General features: G+C 26.4%; 1 protein-coding gene across 1 annotated transcript; it reads left to right on the top strand.

Moving 5' to 3' along the window:
* The first annotated feature begins 13,606 nt into the window (after positions 1-13,606).
* On the top strand, positions 13,607-14,956 carry LOC110667366 (uncharacterized). The gene is made up of 3 exons (XM_058147757.1): positions 13,607-14,055; positions 14,159-14,214; positions 14,285-14,956. Exons 1-3 carry the CDS (start codon positions 13,899-13,901, stop codon positions 14,846-14,848), a joined length of 777 nt encoding a protein of 258 aa, XP_058003740.1. The 5' UTR covers positions 13,607-13,898; the 3' UTR covers positions 14,849-14,956.
* The last annotated feature ends 3,258 nt before the right edge of the window (positions 14,957-18,214 follow it).

Below are 18,214 nucleotides of genomic sequence, written 5' to 3'. Positions count from 1 at the left end.
TATAAAAATATTAAAATAATAAAATAATTTTTTTAAATTATTTTTTAAATAATATTTAAAATAATATTTTTATTGAAAAAATAATTTAAACTCTTTAAATTCAATGTCAATAAATACTTATATAAATGTATTAAATTTTAAAATATATATTTTTAAAATAATTTAATAGCATGGTAAATTATAAAAGAAATTATATATAAAAAAATATAGAAAATAAGGTCATTTTGTAGTTTTATTATAAATTAAAAGTAATTTGACTTATATTAAGAGAGTATTTTATTTGATTAATAAGTAAATAAATAATAAATAAAATAATATATAATTTAATTTATAAATAAAAAAATTATTTAAAATGAGGTAAAAATCATAGGTTTATGAATTATTTATTTTAAAATTATATTTTGATCAAATAAAATATTATATTATCTTAATAATTTTTTTAATATATTAATATTATTCTCATTTCAACAACTATAATACTCAATTATATATATTTTTTTATTATTTTAATAAATTAAATTATTTTTAAATACTTTTTAAATAAAAATTTAAATTATTTAAAAATTAATTTTAAATAATTTTATTCAATGATTAATTACTTATTTTTAAAATTTTAAATTATTTTATAAATTAAAAATATATTCTAAATTAAAAATTAAAATCTAATCCTCCGAAATAAGCAAATTTCATTAAGGAGTATTCTATGATAGAAGAAATATTTAAATGATTTAAATTATATTATTATGTAATAATTTGATAAATATTATTATTTTTGAAAATATATTTTTATATAGTTTCTTTTTTAAATTAAATTACATGTATTAAATTATTTATTAATTAAATTACATCTTTAAAGTAATTAAAATTTTAAATTATTTATAAAAATATATCAAGAGGAAACTTTAATAATTTCCTTCAAATATATATATAGAGATATTATAATATTGCTATTGAAAATTCAATTAAATTATTAAATTTAATCTGAATCTGCGGATCGTCCAACCGATTCAAAGAGTTTTTAATAATTTAAAAATAAAATAATTTAAAAACTAAAATTTGTCAAGGACCGATCATTAATTTTTCCAGTTGAATCTGTCGGACCCAAATTTCATAACTGTGTTTCGCATTTTCTTGACAATTTTTATATTATTTTCTCTGGGCCCATTTTTATAATTTTGTTTTTATTTATTATTATTTTTAATAAATTTATCACCTCTTATCATTTTTTTTTATTTTAATAATATTATAAAAATATTTTAATCAATTATTAAATAATAAATTAAATAATTAACTTCGTTAAATTAAATGAGTAAATAGTCATTTTCCCTTCGCGCATCACATGTGTCGTGGCATTGGCAACTCCGCAAGCACGTGAATAGGCCAAAAAATGAGCAAGTCGATGGCGTATTTGTTTATTCATTTTTTTAATTGCTATAATATCGTAACTTTAATTAATTCACCTTAAAATTATGATTATTTAAAGAAGAAAAAGTTTATTTTCTAATCTCAAAATTAAAACCTTGATGTATAAAATATCAATTTAAGTCATTTTCGAACTCAGATTAATATGAAATTAAATTAATTGCATACAAATTTCATGGTAAATATTTCTTTTAAAAGTTAATAGATTTATTTTTATATGAAAATGAATTTATAGTAGCTGTATTATATCATAATCAATAAAATATATTTTTTTTATTTTTTAGCATATAATTAAATAATATAAAATAAATAATTTTTTCTAAATATATTTTCTAAAAAAAATTAAATCAGTGGAATACAAAAGTTTATCCCTGAATTTTATCAAAAAAAATTTCATGACATGCTGAACTTTTCAAATGTCGTATGATACATTTCAACTCTTATAAATATTATATAACACACCTCAATTCTTGTAAATTAATTAAAGTGTCATAAGATTTTTTTGGATAAAATTTAATTATCAAATGGTATATTCGGCCTATTAAAATTTTTAATTCTTAAAATAATTAGAAAATTTATAAATGAGGAAGAAACTATTTATCTTGTGGTAGTTTAAATTTAATATTAATAACCAACAAGTATGGGTATAATGAAAAGTTAATTGCGTTTTTAAAAGGAAAACTTAGATTTGATCTATAGAGAAAGATATTATTGAAAATCCCGAAAAAATTAATATCGTAGTTTTTTTTTTAATCTATGCATGCTAATTTTTTTAATACATATATGAGATTGGTGAATATGAGATGAACTGTCCGTTTCGAAAGAGTTAAACTAAAATAAGATTTTATAAAGTAAAGTTTTTTAAAGTAAGATTTTTTATAATTTTCAGAAATTCATAATTTTTTAGTATTTGAAAGAAAATGAATATTTTTTTTAAAGTATGTAAAAAAAGAGAAAACATTCTTAATCCACCAATTTAATGAGTTGAAAAATGAAGGTTTTCGGATATTTTTAAAAATTTTTAAAAATCATACTTTTAAAAACCTTCTATGCTCCTAAATAAAAGTTTAAGATTTTTAAACATCGAAAAACCTTCAATTACTTTAAAAAAACTCCCACTCAAATAAAAGGAAAATGTCTAAATATAGATAATTTATTCATTACGACTATTAAATATATAATATATATACTCTAATCGTTGATTATAATGATTAATAATTATAATATCGTAATATTCTCCATTTGAAAATGAGATTGAAAATGAAAGATGAGTGGAGAATCAGATTGAAAATCTTTCTCCATTTAAGCATGATCTTGTAGGATTCTTCATAGGTGTCAAAGATTCCAAGAAACAATAAATAAAAGAGAGGTCCAAATAAATAGAGCAAGTAATTTCTTGATGCTCTCTTCAATCGAATTCGATTCCTGCAAATGTAGCTAAATAAAAGAGAGGTTAATTCATTCTTCTTTTATTTAAAAAATCTATATATATGTATTTTAAATTGACTCGTTATAAATTTAATTATTGAATTATTTTTTAATAAAAATTAAAATTAAATAGGGGTATAATATTATTTTTTTAATAGATATAAGATTATGCATAATTCAATCAAATTATCCTCACTCATAAAGGCTTGATTTTTTATCTTTCTCATTATAAAAGCGAATAATTGTAAAATAAATAGATGTAAAGACTCAAACTTAATACAGTCTCACTATTTACACTTTAAATGTGAAGGAAAACCAATCAAATTACTTAATTAGCATAAATACATGAATATTTTATACTATGTTTGAGAGGAAGGAAATAATTTTTTAAAATATTTAGAGGTTTTAAAAAAAAATTTTTATTAACTCACCAATTTGATGAGTTGAAAAATAGAGATTTTTCGAGATTTTCAAAATTTTCAATAAAAACCCAACTTTGGAAAACCTTCTACTCTCTCAAATAAAAGTTGAAGGTTTTTAAATCTTGAAAAATCTCTTATTACTTAAAAAAAAAAATCCCCTCCAAACAAAGGCTTAAGAGTAAAAGATTAGATATTAAATGCATATTGCCTAATTAAATTGAGTCTTAAGGTACGGTTTGGAGATCTCATATTGAATTATAGGTGCAACTTATTTGGTAGTTGGTCAACTATTTTAGCCTAATTATGGTGCATGGCAAATGTATGGAAGGTTTCCGTCCCATTTTTCAATTAATCGATCTCAACCACCCCACCGGCCCCCATTCATGCTTCAACTGCAACTGCTAACTACTCAGGCTTCCCTCGAGTATCTTTCATTTATTACTATTTAATTTTTTTATTTCAATAAAATTAATTATTTAATAATTTTATTTTAAAAATATATATTTATTAATCTCTGCATTTTTGTTCAGTTTATTTTTTTTTATTTGTCCAGTTTAAATCAAAATTTTTTATTAATCAATATATACAAAAAAAAGAAATTATCGTTATAAGAACTAAATAATTTAAAGATTAAAAAATAAAAAGGCTATATAACTATGTTTTTCAAATTATAGAAATTATATGAAATTCAAATTAATACCTAAAATGACAGTAAGAAATTAAGAGTATACGGAATGAAAATATAAAGACTAACTAATATATTTTTCAAAATATAAGAGAACCAAGTAGTTAATTTCTTCAAAATAGAGGAACTAAATAATAATTTTTTATTTCTCTTCACATAAAATTCATTTAAAAAATATTAAAAAAAGTACTTATTATTTTGTTCTTTGATCGTATATTTAAAATTCATCAAAATTGTATTTTTTTATTTGAAATAAGTTAAAAAAAAACAATTTATAATTATGGTTATGACAGGTAAAAAGTTTTTTATCTAGACTCAGTTTACTATAAATTCAAAATATAAATATATAAAACTCACATATTTAATAAATAAATCTCATCATACATCTTGTATCTCGAGTCCATAATAAATCGAATTTAAGCGAGAAAAATCTAACATGTAACGGCTTAAACAATGGTCACTTGATGAAGAAAAATGTGATTATATAATCCAGAGAGCTTATGTAAGTAGCTATAGCATGCGCAATCTAAAGATTATGTTATCTAATAGAGTTTAATTTAGCCATTGGAAGAATTAATGTCACTCAAAACCAATCTAAATGAAAATGATCCTCTAAAATATCATATTTTAACTCAAATTGGGTTTAGAAAATCAGTATACAATTAGAGTGGTTAATTGATTTTGCTTGCATCACATATGAGCTTCTCTATCCAAAGCTTGAATTTTTTAATTGTAAATAAGCTTTGATGAGTACATTTTTAAATTTGTAAGAAAAATATAATAAAATTGTTATTGATTCAACAATCTCTATCTATATATAATAGTTATATACTTAATATATATTTTTTTTTTTCATATTGGACTATTATAAGTAAAAAAATATCACAAACCTAAAATACAATACACAACATAAGTTTTATTTTACTGAAAATATTTTTTTAAATATTTTTCTTATTTTTTAATATTTGAGGCGCTCAAAAAAATAAGTTAATGAAAAATATTATTCTAATTAAAAAAAATTAAATTATTTTTAAGAAAAATTATTTTATCTTCTTAAAAAGAAAAAGTCATTTTTTATTTTTAAAGCTTTAATAATTTTATTAAAATATAAAAATATTTATACATATATCGCATAAATATATATTATTAGTTTAAGATTACAATAAAATAATGAAATTATTTTCTATAAAAAATATTTTTTGTATACAATTTTTTTTTCTTCCTAAGAAGCAAATAGAGGCTTAACGTACTAATAACTTTTTGGCGACATGATTTTTGTTGTGATCTATGTAATAAATTTATTATTTATTTTTTTATGTTACTTAAATATTAAATAGAACAATTTTTTTTTTTGAAATTTCTTGCATATATATCATATTTATTATTATTATTATTATTATTATTATTATTATTATTATCACATATCGATTTTCTTCTTGAAGCCAGATCGATTACATTTGCACGATACTTGTGATTTTGAACTCTTTTTTGAGCCCACAAAAATTGGAATTTTGGGCTTCAAGTTCAGCCCCTCATGGCGGAATTAGACCGATTAGTGTAACTTCGATGAGAATGGCATGAATTCCATATAATCATATTATTTTTATATTTTTTAAAATGTTTTTTTAATTAAAAGAAATATTTTTTTTATCAATTATTAGATTTCTAAAAGAATTGAAAAAAAATTAATTAAATTAAATTCCATAAAAATCTAGTTTTATGACGAATCTCAATCTTGACAATGATATCAAAGTAAGTGATTAGTCTTAATAAGATAAATAAGTGTAATAAGTGTTCAAAGTAGTCTTATAGTCTCAGTGCGAAACTAAGTGTTATATCATGGAAAGTCGATCGGAGTCACCTTTAAAATCCATACTGACCACCTATAGAATTTATCGAATTTTTTAGAAATTAAGGCTTTGTTTATTTTATAGAAATTTTTTCCTGTATTTTTTTTATTTTTTATTTTTTATTTTTTTTTACATTTTCTAGTGTTTAAACTCAACCTAAACATGCGAAGCCTTAAGCTTCAAAAATTTGATCCAACAACATATGAGAATTTCCCCCTATGCGTCCTCTATTTGCAACAAGAACATGGAAGCAAGAGACATCAATATGGGGATTTAGGTTTATTGGGTTTTGAAGCAAATGATGGAGCAAAGTTTTCAAGAGACCAATGCTTGAAAGAATATTTGAATTACTCAAAACTATTAATGGCTAGTATTATGGAACTCCAAGATTATTATCAAGTATGTTTTCTACAAGTGGATAGGAAGTGGTTGGCTACAACTTATGTTCCTTCTTCATTAACTTCAATGAAGGCCTTGTATATTCATGGGAGAATCTATCTTATTCAACTCATACTTGGGACTAAAAGGCAGCTTGAATCGAAGTTTTTCCATAATATATTAAAAAAGTGACTTTCTCAACAATAATTTTAACAGTAAAGCCAAACAGGCTCTTAGACTTGGAACTAAAAGGCAGCTTGAATCAAAATTTTTCCATAATCTTTGAAACTTCAAACACTTGGGACTAAAAGGCAGCTTGAATCAAAGTTTTTTCATAATCTTTGAAGCTTCGAACTCTAAGGAGATCCTAAACTTTGGGATGAAAACATTGGAAAATCAGTTCTAGAAAGGTCAAAACTGTAACAACTGTAATTTAAATAAAATAAAAAGAAAATATTATGTTTTTAATATTATAAGATTTATTTGAATTGATTTTAAAATAAGGGAAGATAATTAGAATTGATAAATTAAAAATTAAAAATTTTTCAGGAATAAATTTGGACAACATGTCTATCCAAGTTCATTCCCAGAGATTCAAAAAAAAAAAAAAAAATTTAACAGCAGCCCCTCTGTAACACCCCTTACCCGTCTATAGTGTAGCCGAGCAAGATATGCCACACAGTGTACCGGAATACCATATTTTATTCCAATCATTTTTATCCTTCCTTAATTTATTTCTTCATGGATATGAAGTGCAATTTGTGAAATTTAACTCATTTAAGTCATTTATTGAAATTTTAAATTCATTTGAGGTTCCGAAAATTTTATAGAAAATTAGGCAGAGTACCGATTAAAAATGGAGAAAACAGTTCTTCGGAACCTGTGAAAAACACTTCCAATAGTCATTTTATTCCACAACTCCTCAATCTTCACATCAATTCTCAAAATTTTTCCATTTGCCATTCATTCATTTTAACATCATAATCATATACATTTCATTCATAAATACTGACATTCATACCAAATTATATTACATAAGTTTCAATTTATACATGAGAAAATAAAAAGTTTGATTACAAACAGTACAAACAGTATAAAATACTAAAATGGGACCTAGTGTCCTACCAATGCACTGTAGTCTGTGAGATGACACGGATACTATGCAGAACTGTGAATGGCCTCACCCAGTCTGTGGTCTACTGGGCTCTCTGTCCAAATCTTCAGTACCTACGCGTTGCAAAAGCGACGCGCTAAGAATAAAGCTTAGTGGTGCCAATAATACAAGAAAATATAATATGCAAATAAAAAATAAAAATTTTCTAGTTATTATGCTTATAAAAAATAAATAATTACTAACTTATTGTTTAGTCGAAGGCTAATTACATTTTATGATATTTACTCTTTCTAGCATTTTATTAGTTGTTTTCTTGATGATTTTGAGCCTCTTTTTATTGTAATCATTCTTGATCTTTATCTTGATATTTAATTTCCTTACTTCCTTCAATAATCAATTCAATTATATTTATACTTTTTCATGCCCAAGTAACCTATACAAATTGACCGGATTGGATAAATGAGTAAACTAGCACTGGGTACCAGGTACCTCGGGCTGTCACACCATCGGTCACAATGTGTCTCCCGGTGTGCAAACATAATGGCTAATAAGCCATAAAAGTAATAAGTCATAAAGCCAAGTATAACATCATAATCAGTATAGCCATAGGCTATCATATTACAGAATGGCACGGAGCCATACATCATATGCAGTACTGCTATCAGAACCCTATTAGCATGCCAACCTATCCAAACCAATCACATTAGGCCTACTAGGGCATATTATAAAGTTATTTCTTGAATATTTATACTTAATATGTAAGGTTACTATTCATTTGGTCATTTAAGTCAAAATATTAACTTTCTCATATATAATAGTTACATGAGTTTTAATCACATAAATTTACCACATTTTGGTTCCCAAAAGTGTTGGCATTAGTTGCCAATCTATACTCCTAACCAATGGTGAATAAATTAAAAATTTCAATTTTGGGTGTTAGAGTTCACTATTCCATTAGGCCATTCTACAATGAGAATTTGGCCAAATGTTCTTCATCAAAGTTGTTCCTTATTATGTCTAGTTACATTTCTTTTTTTGAATCACTCCATTTAGAGTTTTGTCGTTCAAGTTATGACCTAAACACCATAATTGGCCGGATTGCAATTTTTCCAGAATTTCTGGGCTGAATCAATTCTACAGTTTTTGTACACTAACTGTAAGTTAGTTTTTAGATATGTTATGGTCAAAATTTGAGTTTATTTTTTTCATGAAAGTTGTAGGGCTATGTCTCAACTTTCAACTGGTAAAAATTCAGATCAATTGGACCTTTCTACACTGAGCTATGACCAAATGAATGAACACTATTTATTTGATCATTTTCCAGGGACTGCATATTGGTCACCCGGATTATGTCAATTTTTAGAGCCACTTAGGTTAGTTTTCTAGGACAGTTTCCTTCATCAAAGTTGTTGCATTTTGTGTCTAGTCTAACCTTCAATTGACCTTGTACCAATTGGAGTTACCTAGCTTAAGTTATAACCCTTAGAGCACACTGGACTCAAGTCCAGTATTCTGGTACCTTGAGAGGTAGCATACCAATACACTTCTTAATATCACAACTCACTCCAATTTAAATTCAATTCACCATAAATGGTCACTAATTGACCATTAAAACACTAATTCACCCTCAAAACACAAATCTCTCAATTTAGTTCAAGAGCTCTAATTCTCAAATTTCAACTCATGCACATACATCAATTAAACATACTAATTCACTATCCATTTTATATCAATACCTCAAACACCATTTCTAACCCATTTTGAATCCATGAAAACCATCAAAATTACTACAACCATAGGGCTGCCGAATTCCATCCATACCTCTACACAAATGTTTTATTCAATTTCTCACAATTTTCTTACTCAATTTAAGTCCCTGACATGAAAAGAAAGAGAGAGATGTAAAAACAAGCACTAACCTCTCTTGTGACCTAACTTGGACTTGCCCAACTTCAAAATTTCCTCAAATTTCTGCTGCCTTATGCTTCCTCAAGGTTTAGGAATAATTTTTTGTGAAGAAAGTTTAGGGTTTTGAGGTGGAAAGCTTAGGGAAAATCAAGCTTGAGCAAGAGCTTTCATAGAGGTCTTTTGTTCTCTCTCTCTCTCTCTCTCTCTCTCTCTCTTTCTTGGTTTGGCTCATATGAAGAAGCTGCTGGTTTCTTTTGTTTCTTATCTCATTTTAAGTTAATTTTTTATCCCTTTTTATCTCTTATAAATTGGCTTGTCAAATTCTAATTGGTGGGAAGCTTTTTAATGATGTCATCCTATATCATAAATCTAATTAAATTCTATTTTCTTTTCTTTTCTTTTCTACTCATTTTCAATTCAATTTTATTAATATTTATTCATATTTTATGTCATAATAATTATTTACTTAACTGGACAAGTCGGTCAAAAATCGTCTTTGAAGACGAAATGACCAAAATGCCCTCCGTTTGGCTTATTAAGCCAAAATCGTCTGTACCGATCGAAAATTTTTTCTAAGACTTTTCTTGGCATTCTAATGCCATAGAAACCTCAATGACTCTTCTCTAGAGTCTCAAAAATTATTTTATGAATTTTCTCCCAGGTTTAGGGCTCCTAGCTGCGAGGACCGCAACTTCCCACTGGGTTGCCCATCGCTAGGGCACCGGCTCATTTAACTTGGTTATATTTTATTTCTAAAATTTTTCCTACATTTTTCTTGTTAATATTTGAGTTAATTATGGCTCCTTACTTTAGTCTAAATATTTTTCCAGTCGTTCTAGCTATCCGGACCTACACCGATCACCTGAACAATAGAATGTACGGAATTGCTACAGTGAGGGTGTTACACCCCCCCCCCCCCCCCCCAAAAAAAAAAAAAAACTCTCTCTCTCTCGTTACTCTCCCTCCCTCTCCATTTTTCTTCCAACTGGCGAGCCTCCAGCCACCATGGTTGGCCTGCGAGAGGTCCCCCCACCTTGGATGTCGTCGGCGTACCACCAGCCAGCCGGCAGCACCATCTAACATGGCGGCAAGAGAGGGAGAAGAGAGAGAAATGTGCGCGCAGGTGGTCCAACTTCCAGGCACGATTTCGACTTCATCCGACGTCCGTCGAAGCGATTCAGGTGGCGTTGGAAAGCTTGTTCCGAGAGCTTTCTTTTGATACCAATTTTGCAACAAATGGAGGTCGGATGAGTGAGATATGGAAGAGAGAAATTTTAGGTTTTTCAAGTTTTTTTGTCAGATCTAGGACGATCTGGCAGTTGGATCGACAATCCGAGACCACCTATGGACTGAGAAAGAGGAGAGGAACATTATGGTATGATCAGATCTGGCAGATATCACCGGCGACCTGCGGCCAGCCACCGTGAGTGGTGGTTCTGGCAGTGGCTCCGGCTAACTTTGGGGATGACTCAACTTCCAGAGGCTTCCTCATAAATTTTTAGAATTTTTGAGACACAGATAAGCTTCGGGTTAGATTATTTTCATTATTTCTCAGACCGTGGAGCATAAATGCAGTGTTTTTTAAACAGAAAAAATTGGAGAAAAATTTTAAGAAAAATATATGATGAAATTAAAATTATTTAGAGATATTCTATGGTGTTTGTTGAATTTTTTAGTGAATGTAGAATATTTTTGAAAAATATAGATGGATTTTAGTTAGATTTTTAGCATATGGGCATATAAAATTATTTGAGATTATGATATTTAAATTTTCTATAATTGGTTGAAGCCTGAGAATAGAGGTTTAAATATGTGAATATTGAATTGGGTTGAATTAAGAATATGTTAGCTGTTGAAAATTTATGGAATTGAGTAATATTCTTAAATAAAATATTCATGGGTGATTAGAAAATTATAATTCCTTTTGCGATAGCTTTATAACTTTATTAAGGACCGCGGGGCAAAATTTTAGAATTTTTAGAGCTTGTTTGAGTAAATTTTTATAAAATATCAATTATAGGGACTAAAATGTAATTTTTTAAATTTATGACTATTGTCTGATTTGGAGGGCCCAGGAGGGGCCATATAATATTGATGAGATGTGATTGTGGAAATTGAGAATTTAGAAGTTTTATTTGAATCTTTTTTGCAGATTGGGTAGGTTCTAGGTATATGAGAAACTCTGCCGAATTTTCGGTATAAATTAGGATTGCCTCTTTAGATTTATTTTTATTTGAATTAACACTAATAAATTCACAATAAAATTATGTAGGTGATCAGGGTCAACCATCTTCCTCCACCCAACCTTTACAGTCGTCTCTGGAGTACTGTGAGTAAAATATTAATTTTAATTATAATTTCGATATTATTATATGTTCAAGCATGACTATGCATCACTTATAAATATGTATCTATATAGTTAAACATTAGGCACGTTTTATATTGCATTCATAATTGATGAAGTGCCATGAATGTTGTTTGTGGTAATTTGGAGCAATGTGCGTGCGTTGGCATGCGTGTAGTATGGTATTGGATATGGACAGGACGGGTAGACACGGCTTGAGAGGCACTCACTCGGACCCCCATTTGGTTTATTAAGCGAAAGTCCAGCTTAAGAGACACTCGCTGGCAGAGGTTGGATTAAGAGAGTTGTATAGGGGATCAGCTCCCATATATGTACTGTTTGCTGTTATGATGTGATTCGTATGAAAACTATGAAGGTGTTGCATTCTACTCTTTAGGATGCATTAGCTTTATATAGCTATAGAAATTGTGGTTAAAATTGATATTTTACTCTCAGAGTCTAACGCTCACTCCTGTCCACCTATTTTTTCCAGACTACAGGATGAGTTCTTTTACAGAGCAACCTGCTTTCTTCCTTGCAGGTTTATCGTCGGTTATTTAATTATTTTATTATTTTTTCTAAATTTGAAATTTAGAACTCCGCATGTGTTAGTAGTAGTAGTATGGACCTTATTAGAAATCGTGTTTGGGTCGTGACAAAAAACATTGAAAAATGAGTTCTAGAAAGGTCAAAGTGTTGATTGAAGAACCTTGGATTAGAGTTGAACATTTGGAGTAGGTTTGGCTACTCTTCTTTCTCACAAGGAAGAAAGGAATGCCAGGAGAATTGACTATTATTGTCATGACTTTTTGGGTAAGGAAGTTGAAGAACTCTATAGCCATTGAAGGATCTGTGTGTAACTCATTTCTTTTTGTCATGGAAGGAACTTGGACAACCTCTCCATTGAGTAAGTGGAAACATTTAATTTTTGTACTTGGTTTCATTTGTTGAGAAAAAAAAATTTCAGAATTATCAACCGGTTATAAATAAATCAAATTATTTAGAAATTGCTCCGGATTGATAAAAGTTCAATTCTGTTTGACTTATTTTTTGAAAATAAGTTATGTTTAAGCTCAATTTTTAGGCTCGTTTAATGAATGAGTTGAATTCGAATTTCTTAACATTCAGCTTGTTAAAATTCGTGAGTTGACGCATAAATAAACTCATTAAATAGACTCGTGAATAGATTCGTTTGTAAAAATATTTGTATTAATTATTTTATTTCATTATATATTATAAATATTATTTTTTTATTTTTGAATGTTCTAAAAATAATAAATTGTTTAAAATTATGATATAATTAATATATAAAATATATTTGTTAAATATAATTAATTTATAATTTAAATTTAATTTTTTATGAAAATTAAGGGTTTTTTTTATGTAAGAGTTAATTAAAATTACGTAATTTAAATTTTATAACTTAAATATAAAACTCACTCTATCAATGAGTCGAGTTATTCACAAGCTATTCAAGTTTAATTTGATAAAAACTTTACTTGGCTCGACTCGTTTAGATCTTGTTTTCTAAACAAGGCAAGCTATTCGACTTGAGCTTGACATAAATTGGGTTCGAATTTGACTCCAGCTCGAAAAAATTATGACGAACCAATTTTGTGTCTTCAAAGCTCAACTAAGCTTGATTCAATTCGTTTAACCCCTAATCTAAGTCAAATCATTTAGTATTAATAATAAGTGCTTATATTATGGTTGGACCCCATAAAAGCATCCAAAGTCAAAGTAATACAGTAACTGTAATTTGGTTTGCTTAATCTTTAAGCATATATCACATTATAACCAATTAGATTAAGAAGTTTGTTCATGAATTTATTAAAAAGATAATGTTTACGACAGACTTGCAATTCAGTGTTGTTGAAATTGTATTATGAGGTTTCGAATTTAATTTTTGAATTTTTTATTTTTTTTAAAAGAAAATGTCAAAAGTTGAAATATTATTTATTATTTTGAGAGGGAGAGAGAATTAACCCGCAAAAAAAGAGAAGAAGAAAAAGTCATGCAGCTTCCAACGGTCGAATAATGTAATTAAAAAAAATAAATCCCCTATTGATTATTGTTGCTTCTTTCCTGACGTTGCAAAATCCAATTAATTCCTCTGAAGCTCTCTCCATATCTACCCCTTAACCATCTCCTCTCCATAATCTCTCTCAGTTTAACCTGGTTCCAAGTTCTAAGCTATCTGTAGAGTCTTGAAATCAGTTCAAAAGCTTCCTGAATTTCCTCCGTTTTCTCTCTGTTTTTATCGCACTTCCACTTCTACTTCCTGATTTACATAGTTAATACAATCTTTTTTATTCTGTTTCTGTTTTTTTGCAGATTGTTGGAGACTATGGAACCAGAAATCATTGATTGGAATAGCATTGACTCTGTTTTTGTAGAAGATGAGACTTATGAGAACTTGGATGCACCAAAGTGGGTCGATTTCTCTGCCTTTGGCCCTGATGAACAGCTCAATGATGATGATGATGCTTGGTTCTACAATCCAAGTATGGCCTTTTTTCTCTTGGTTTTCTACATTTCTGATTATGGGTTTTCAATTTCTGCAAAATTGGTAGTCATAAAAATTCCGTTTTCTGTTTCTTGTTGCAGATTGCAAGCATCCAAAGATTGCAGAAGATTTTAAAAAATCTACCCTTAATTCAAAGGTTTCTAATTCTTTTTTTTTTAAATGATTCTCTTATCTTTTCTGATTTGCTTTATCTTTGTTGTTGTCAGGTGAAATGTTTAAGATCTGTAACCATATCTGAAATGCTTCCTTTCAGGGACAGAGCTTGCAGGTACAAAAATAAGAAAAATCATTTCTCAAACTTTACTTTTAACCCAACCTTTGGCTTCACTTGTAGTTTCTCTTTCTCCAGAGATGCAAAAATAAAAGAATCAGAAAAGCCCAATCTGCATACCCCTAAAGCAAAAGAGAACAAATCTGCACAGAACTTAGGTGAAGACATGGAGAACAAGAATCCAAACTTGTATGCTTTCCCTCCTGTTGTGTCAAAGAATGCAATGACCAAATCAGGTGCAGAGAAAAAACGGCAAATGGGTGATTCACATGGAAATTCATCAAAGCCAAAGCTGAGAAGTACATTTTCAGCCCGGAATTTGAGAGGTGGAAGAGCGATTTTGAGTCAGATCACAGAGTTCTGCTCTGAATTAAAGAAATTCGTGAAGAAAGGATCAAAGAAAGGGTCAAGAGAGAAGGTTTCTAATGGGGTTTTGGGTGACATGGAAGAGAGAGTAGGAGAAAAAGAGAGGGTTCCTCTGCTTGAGGTCAAGAAATAAAGGAGATTAGAACAGAGAACATAGAGTAAGAACAGAGGAAAGGGTGAAATGTTCTGTTTTGAACAATTGCCAGAATAGTGCAATAACACATCATCTTTTTATTATTTACATTTATAAAAATATATAATTGGAATTAATATTTGCTTTGTTATCTATATATATATATATATATATATATATATATATATATATATATATATATATATATATATATATGTGTGTGTGTGTTATTGCCCTATTCTGACATTATTTATAGTATTTATAATTTAATTTTTTATTATTTAATTTAATTTTAAATTTATATGAATTTAAAATTTTTAATATTTAAAATTTAATTATTTATATAAATTTAGAGTTTATATAAATCTAAAGTTTTTAATTTTACTTGTATTTAAATTCTTTTTAGTTAAATTTTAATTATAATACAATTTAAAAATAAAATTATAAAAATAATTTATATTATTTACTAAAATAGAAAGATATTTTATTTATATAAATAACTTTTTTTAATATATCCTAGTAGATTTTTAGTTCTATTATACAATTATTTTTATAAAAATACTTTAATATAATTATATTTAAATTTACATGAAAAAACAAGAAAAAAATAAATTTTATTAGCCAAATATATAAATTCTTCTATTAATATTTTTTAAGTTTTCTTTTAATTTTTTTCTCTTAACATTAAAAAAATATTTCATATAAAATAAATTTATATTTTTTAATTATAGATATATTTCTAAATTCTTAATTACTACATTAATATATAAATTAGTTCTAATTAAAATTAAATTTATAAGTTCTATATAAATACTATTACATTTATTGATAAACTTTTATAAATGAATAAATATATATATAAAATAAATTATATGTATGAGAAAAAATATTTAAATAGATAATATTTATTATTTAAAAAATTAATAATTATCATAATATACTAGACTAGAGTTTAATTATAAAACTAATACAATTAATAAGATAATTAGAATTTATAATACTGATTTTTTCTTTTAAATGGTACATTTTTACGAGTTTAAAAATGTTAGTATATGTATATATAATACTATATAATCTCATTAGGATTTTGAATCACAAAACTAACATATTTTATCACAATTTAACATATTTCATCCCATGGAATATATATATATATATATATATATATAATCAAATAAATAATTTTAATATTATATAAGAATTTTTATGAAAGAATTTATTGATTTAATTAAATTTATTAATATTTATTTAGTTTGAAATCAATTAAATTAAAATCATAAGTTAATTATATGCCCAAAAAGAAGAAGAGTTCTACTTAAAAAATATGGAGACACTAAAATAATTCAAGATTGGTTCATCTTTGACAAATAGTAAATATGTGTAAAAAAAAATTAGGAGTTATACTTTAAGTAAAGGATTATTATTTTAATTTAATAAATTTATATTTAAATATAAACATAAATTAATTATTTGATTTTAAAAGAATTTAATTTTCATATAAATACAAGCATTACATTACTTAATAATTTTTTTATTTATTTAATTGTCAAAAAATATTTATTTGAATTTAATAACTTTTTTTATTGAAATTTCACATTTATTTAAAAAAAAATAATTATAAAAAATTTAATTTAAAAATACATTATAAATAAATTTGATAAAATATTTTATTATAAATTAAATAATTATCTATACATTTTAATTTATTATTTATAAATAATTTATTAATATTAATATATTTACAATTTTATTTTTAAAATTTTTTTTTCATACCATAAAAAAATATGAAACCATGCAAAATATATTATTCATTGATATGAGTACGTACAATCAACTTTATCAAATAAGCTATTTTGGTAACACACATAGCCGGGCCGTGTATTACACGATCGTTTGTTGTTAACTGGATTAGATTGAATTTCCCCGTTGTGATTAGATTCTTATTTTAATGAGAATTCTTTTTTTTTTTTTTTAATTATTGATTGGATTTAATTAATTTTATTTGCTAGAAATCATAGACTATATTAGTATTTTTTTTCCTTTATTAAAATATGAAATAGAAACATTCATTGAATATTTGATAAGAGAGTATCATTCAATTCATAAAATAACCCTACGGCATTTATAATTAATATAATATTAAAAATTATGATATAATCTTATAAAATAAGATAAATATATAAGGATGAACGACTCTTGAATTATTTTAGTGTCTCCATACTTTTTTAGTAGAACTCTTATTCTTTTTGGGCATATAATTAATTTATGATTTTAATTTAATTGATTTCAAACTAAATAAATATTAATTAAATTAATAAATTCTTTCACAAACATTCTTATATAATATTAAAATTATTTATTTGATATATATATATTCTCCATGGGATGAAATATGTTAAATTAGGATAAAATATATTAGTTTTGTGACTCGAAATTCTAATAAGATTTAGAAATATCTATTTCAAATTAGGGTGAGATAAATATTTCTGAGGAGAATGAATGATTATTTCATAAATATGATAAAATTATTTGGCTATGAACAGATATTTTTATCTATTAAGTGGTGTAGTTACCAAAAAATGTAAAAAATTTAAAGGAAAATATGAGAAAGAGGGCAAGATAATAGGTATGAGAAAATTTCAAAATATCTAATGATCAAATATCCACAGAGGGAGAGGCCCTTTGCAACTGTATCAGAGATCATCAAGCTGGCATCATCAAACTGCTAAATGCAGGATATGGTTCACATCAACTAACCGAAGTTTGGCAATTGTAATTCATGTTTCTTTTGCCAGATTTTTTATACAAGTCTTATCCAAATTTTATTTTGCTTCACATTCAAATTAAAACTTTTTCTCATCACAGGATGTATTAGCCATTAGGTATGAAACTGTACTAAAAGCTAGCAGCATACCTGTTGATTTTGACTGTGCAGGTGGTGTTTGAATTTCTCCATTAAAACAAGAATGAGAGAAGCAATAAAGTTTGGCTTATCATACGTAAAAGTAGTAGTCATCATTATTGATATTGGGATAATTGGCTAAAGTCTTGTGGGAGATTTTTATGTAAAAAGCTGCATTTCCCCATTTTATCTGGTAAGAGATATGATCCATCACGAGGAGCATCTGTCATTGTTCATGCTTTACTTTAGCTAGCTTCGGATCTCAACTTTTGTTGGAGAGAGTTGGATCTTTTGTCTCATGTGCTTTGGATTATTTTTAGGATTTAATCAATTGCTTTAAGAACTTGATGTTGTGCCTTCATTTGAGCTTACAAATGATTGAAGTGTTTACTTTTTTCGTCCATTATTACTCTTAGAAGAGCCTTTGGTATAAGATTAATTAGAGGTAATCATTATCTTATAAT

The sequence above is a fragment of the Hevea brasiliensis genome, chromosome 5, assembly GCF_030052815.1.
Source record: "Hevea brasiliensis isolate MT/VB/25A 57/8 chromosome 5, ASM3005281v1, whole genome shotgun sequence".
Taxonomy (NCBI): domain Eukaryota; kingdom Viridiplantae; phylum Streptophyta; class Magnoliopsida; order Malpighiales; family Euphorbiaceae; genus Hevea; species Hevea brasiliensis.
Note: the sequence above shows the minus strand (reverse complement) of the source record. Positions and strands in the feature narration are given on the sequence as shown.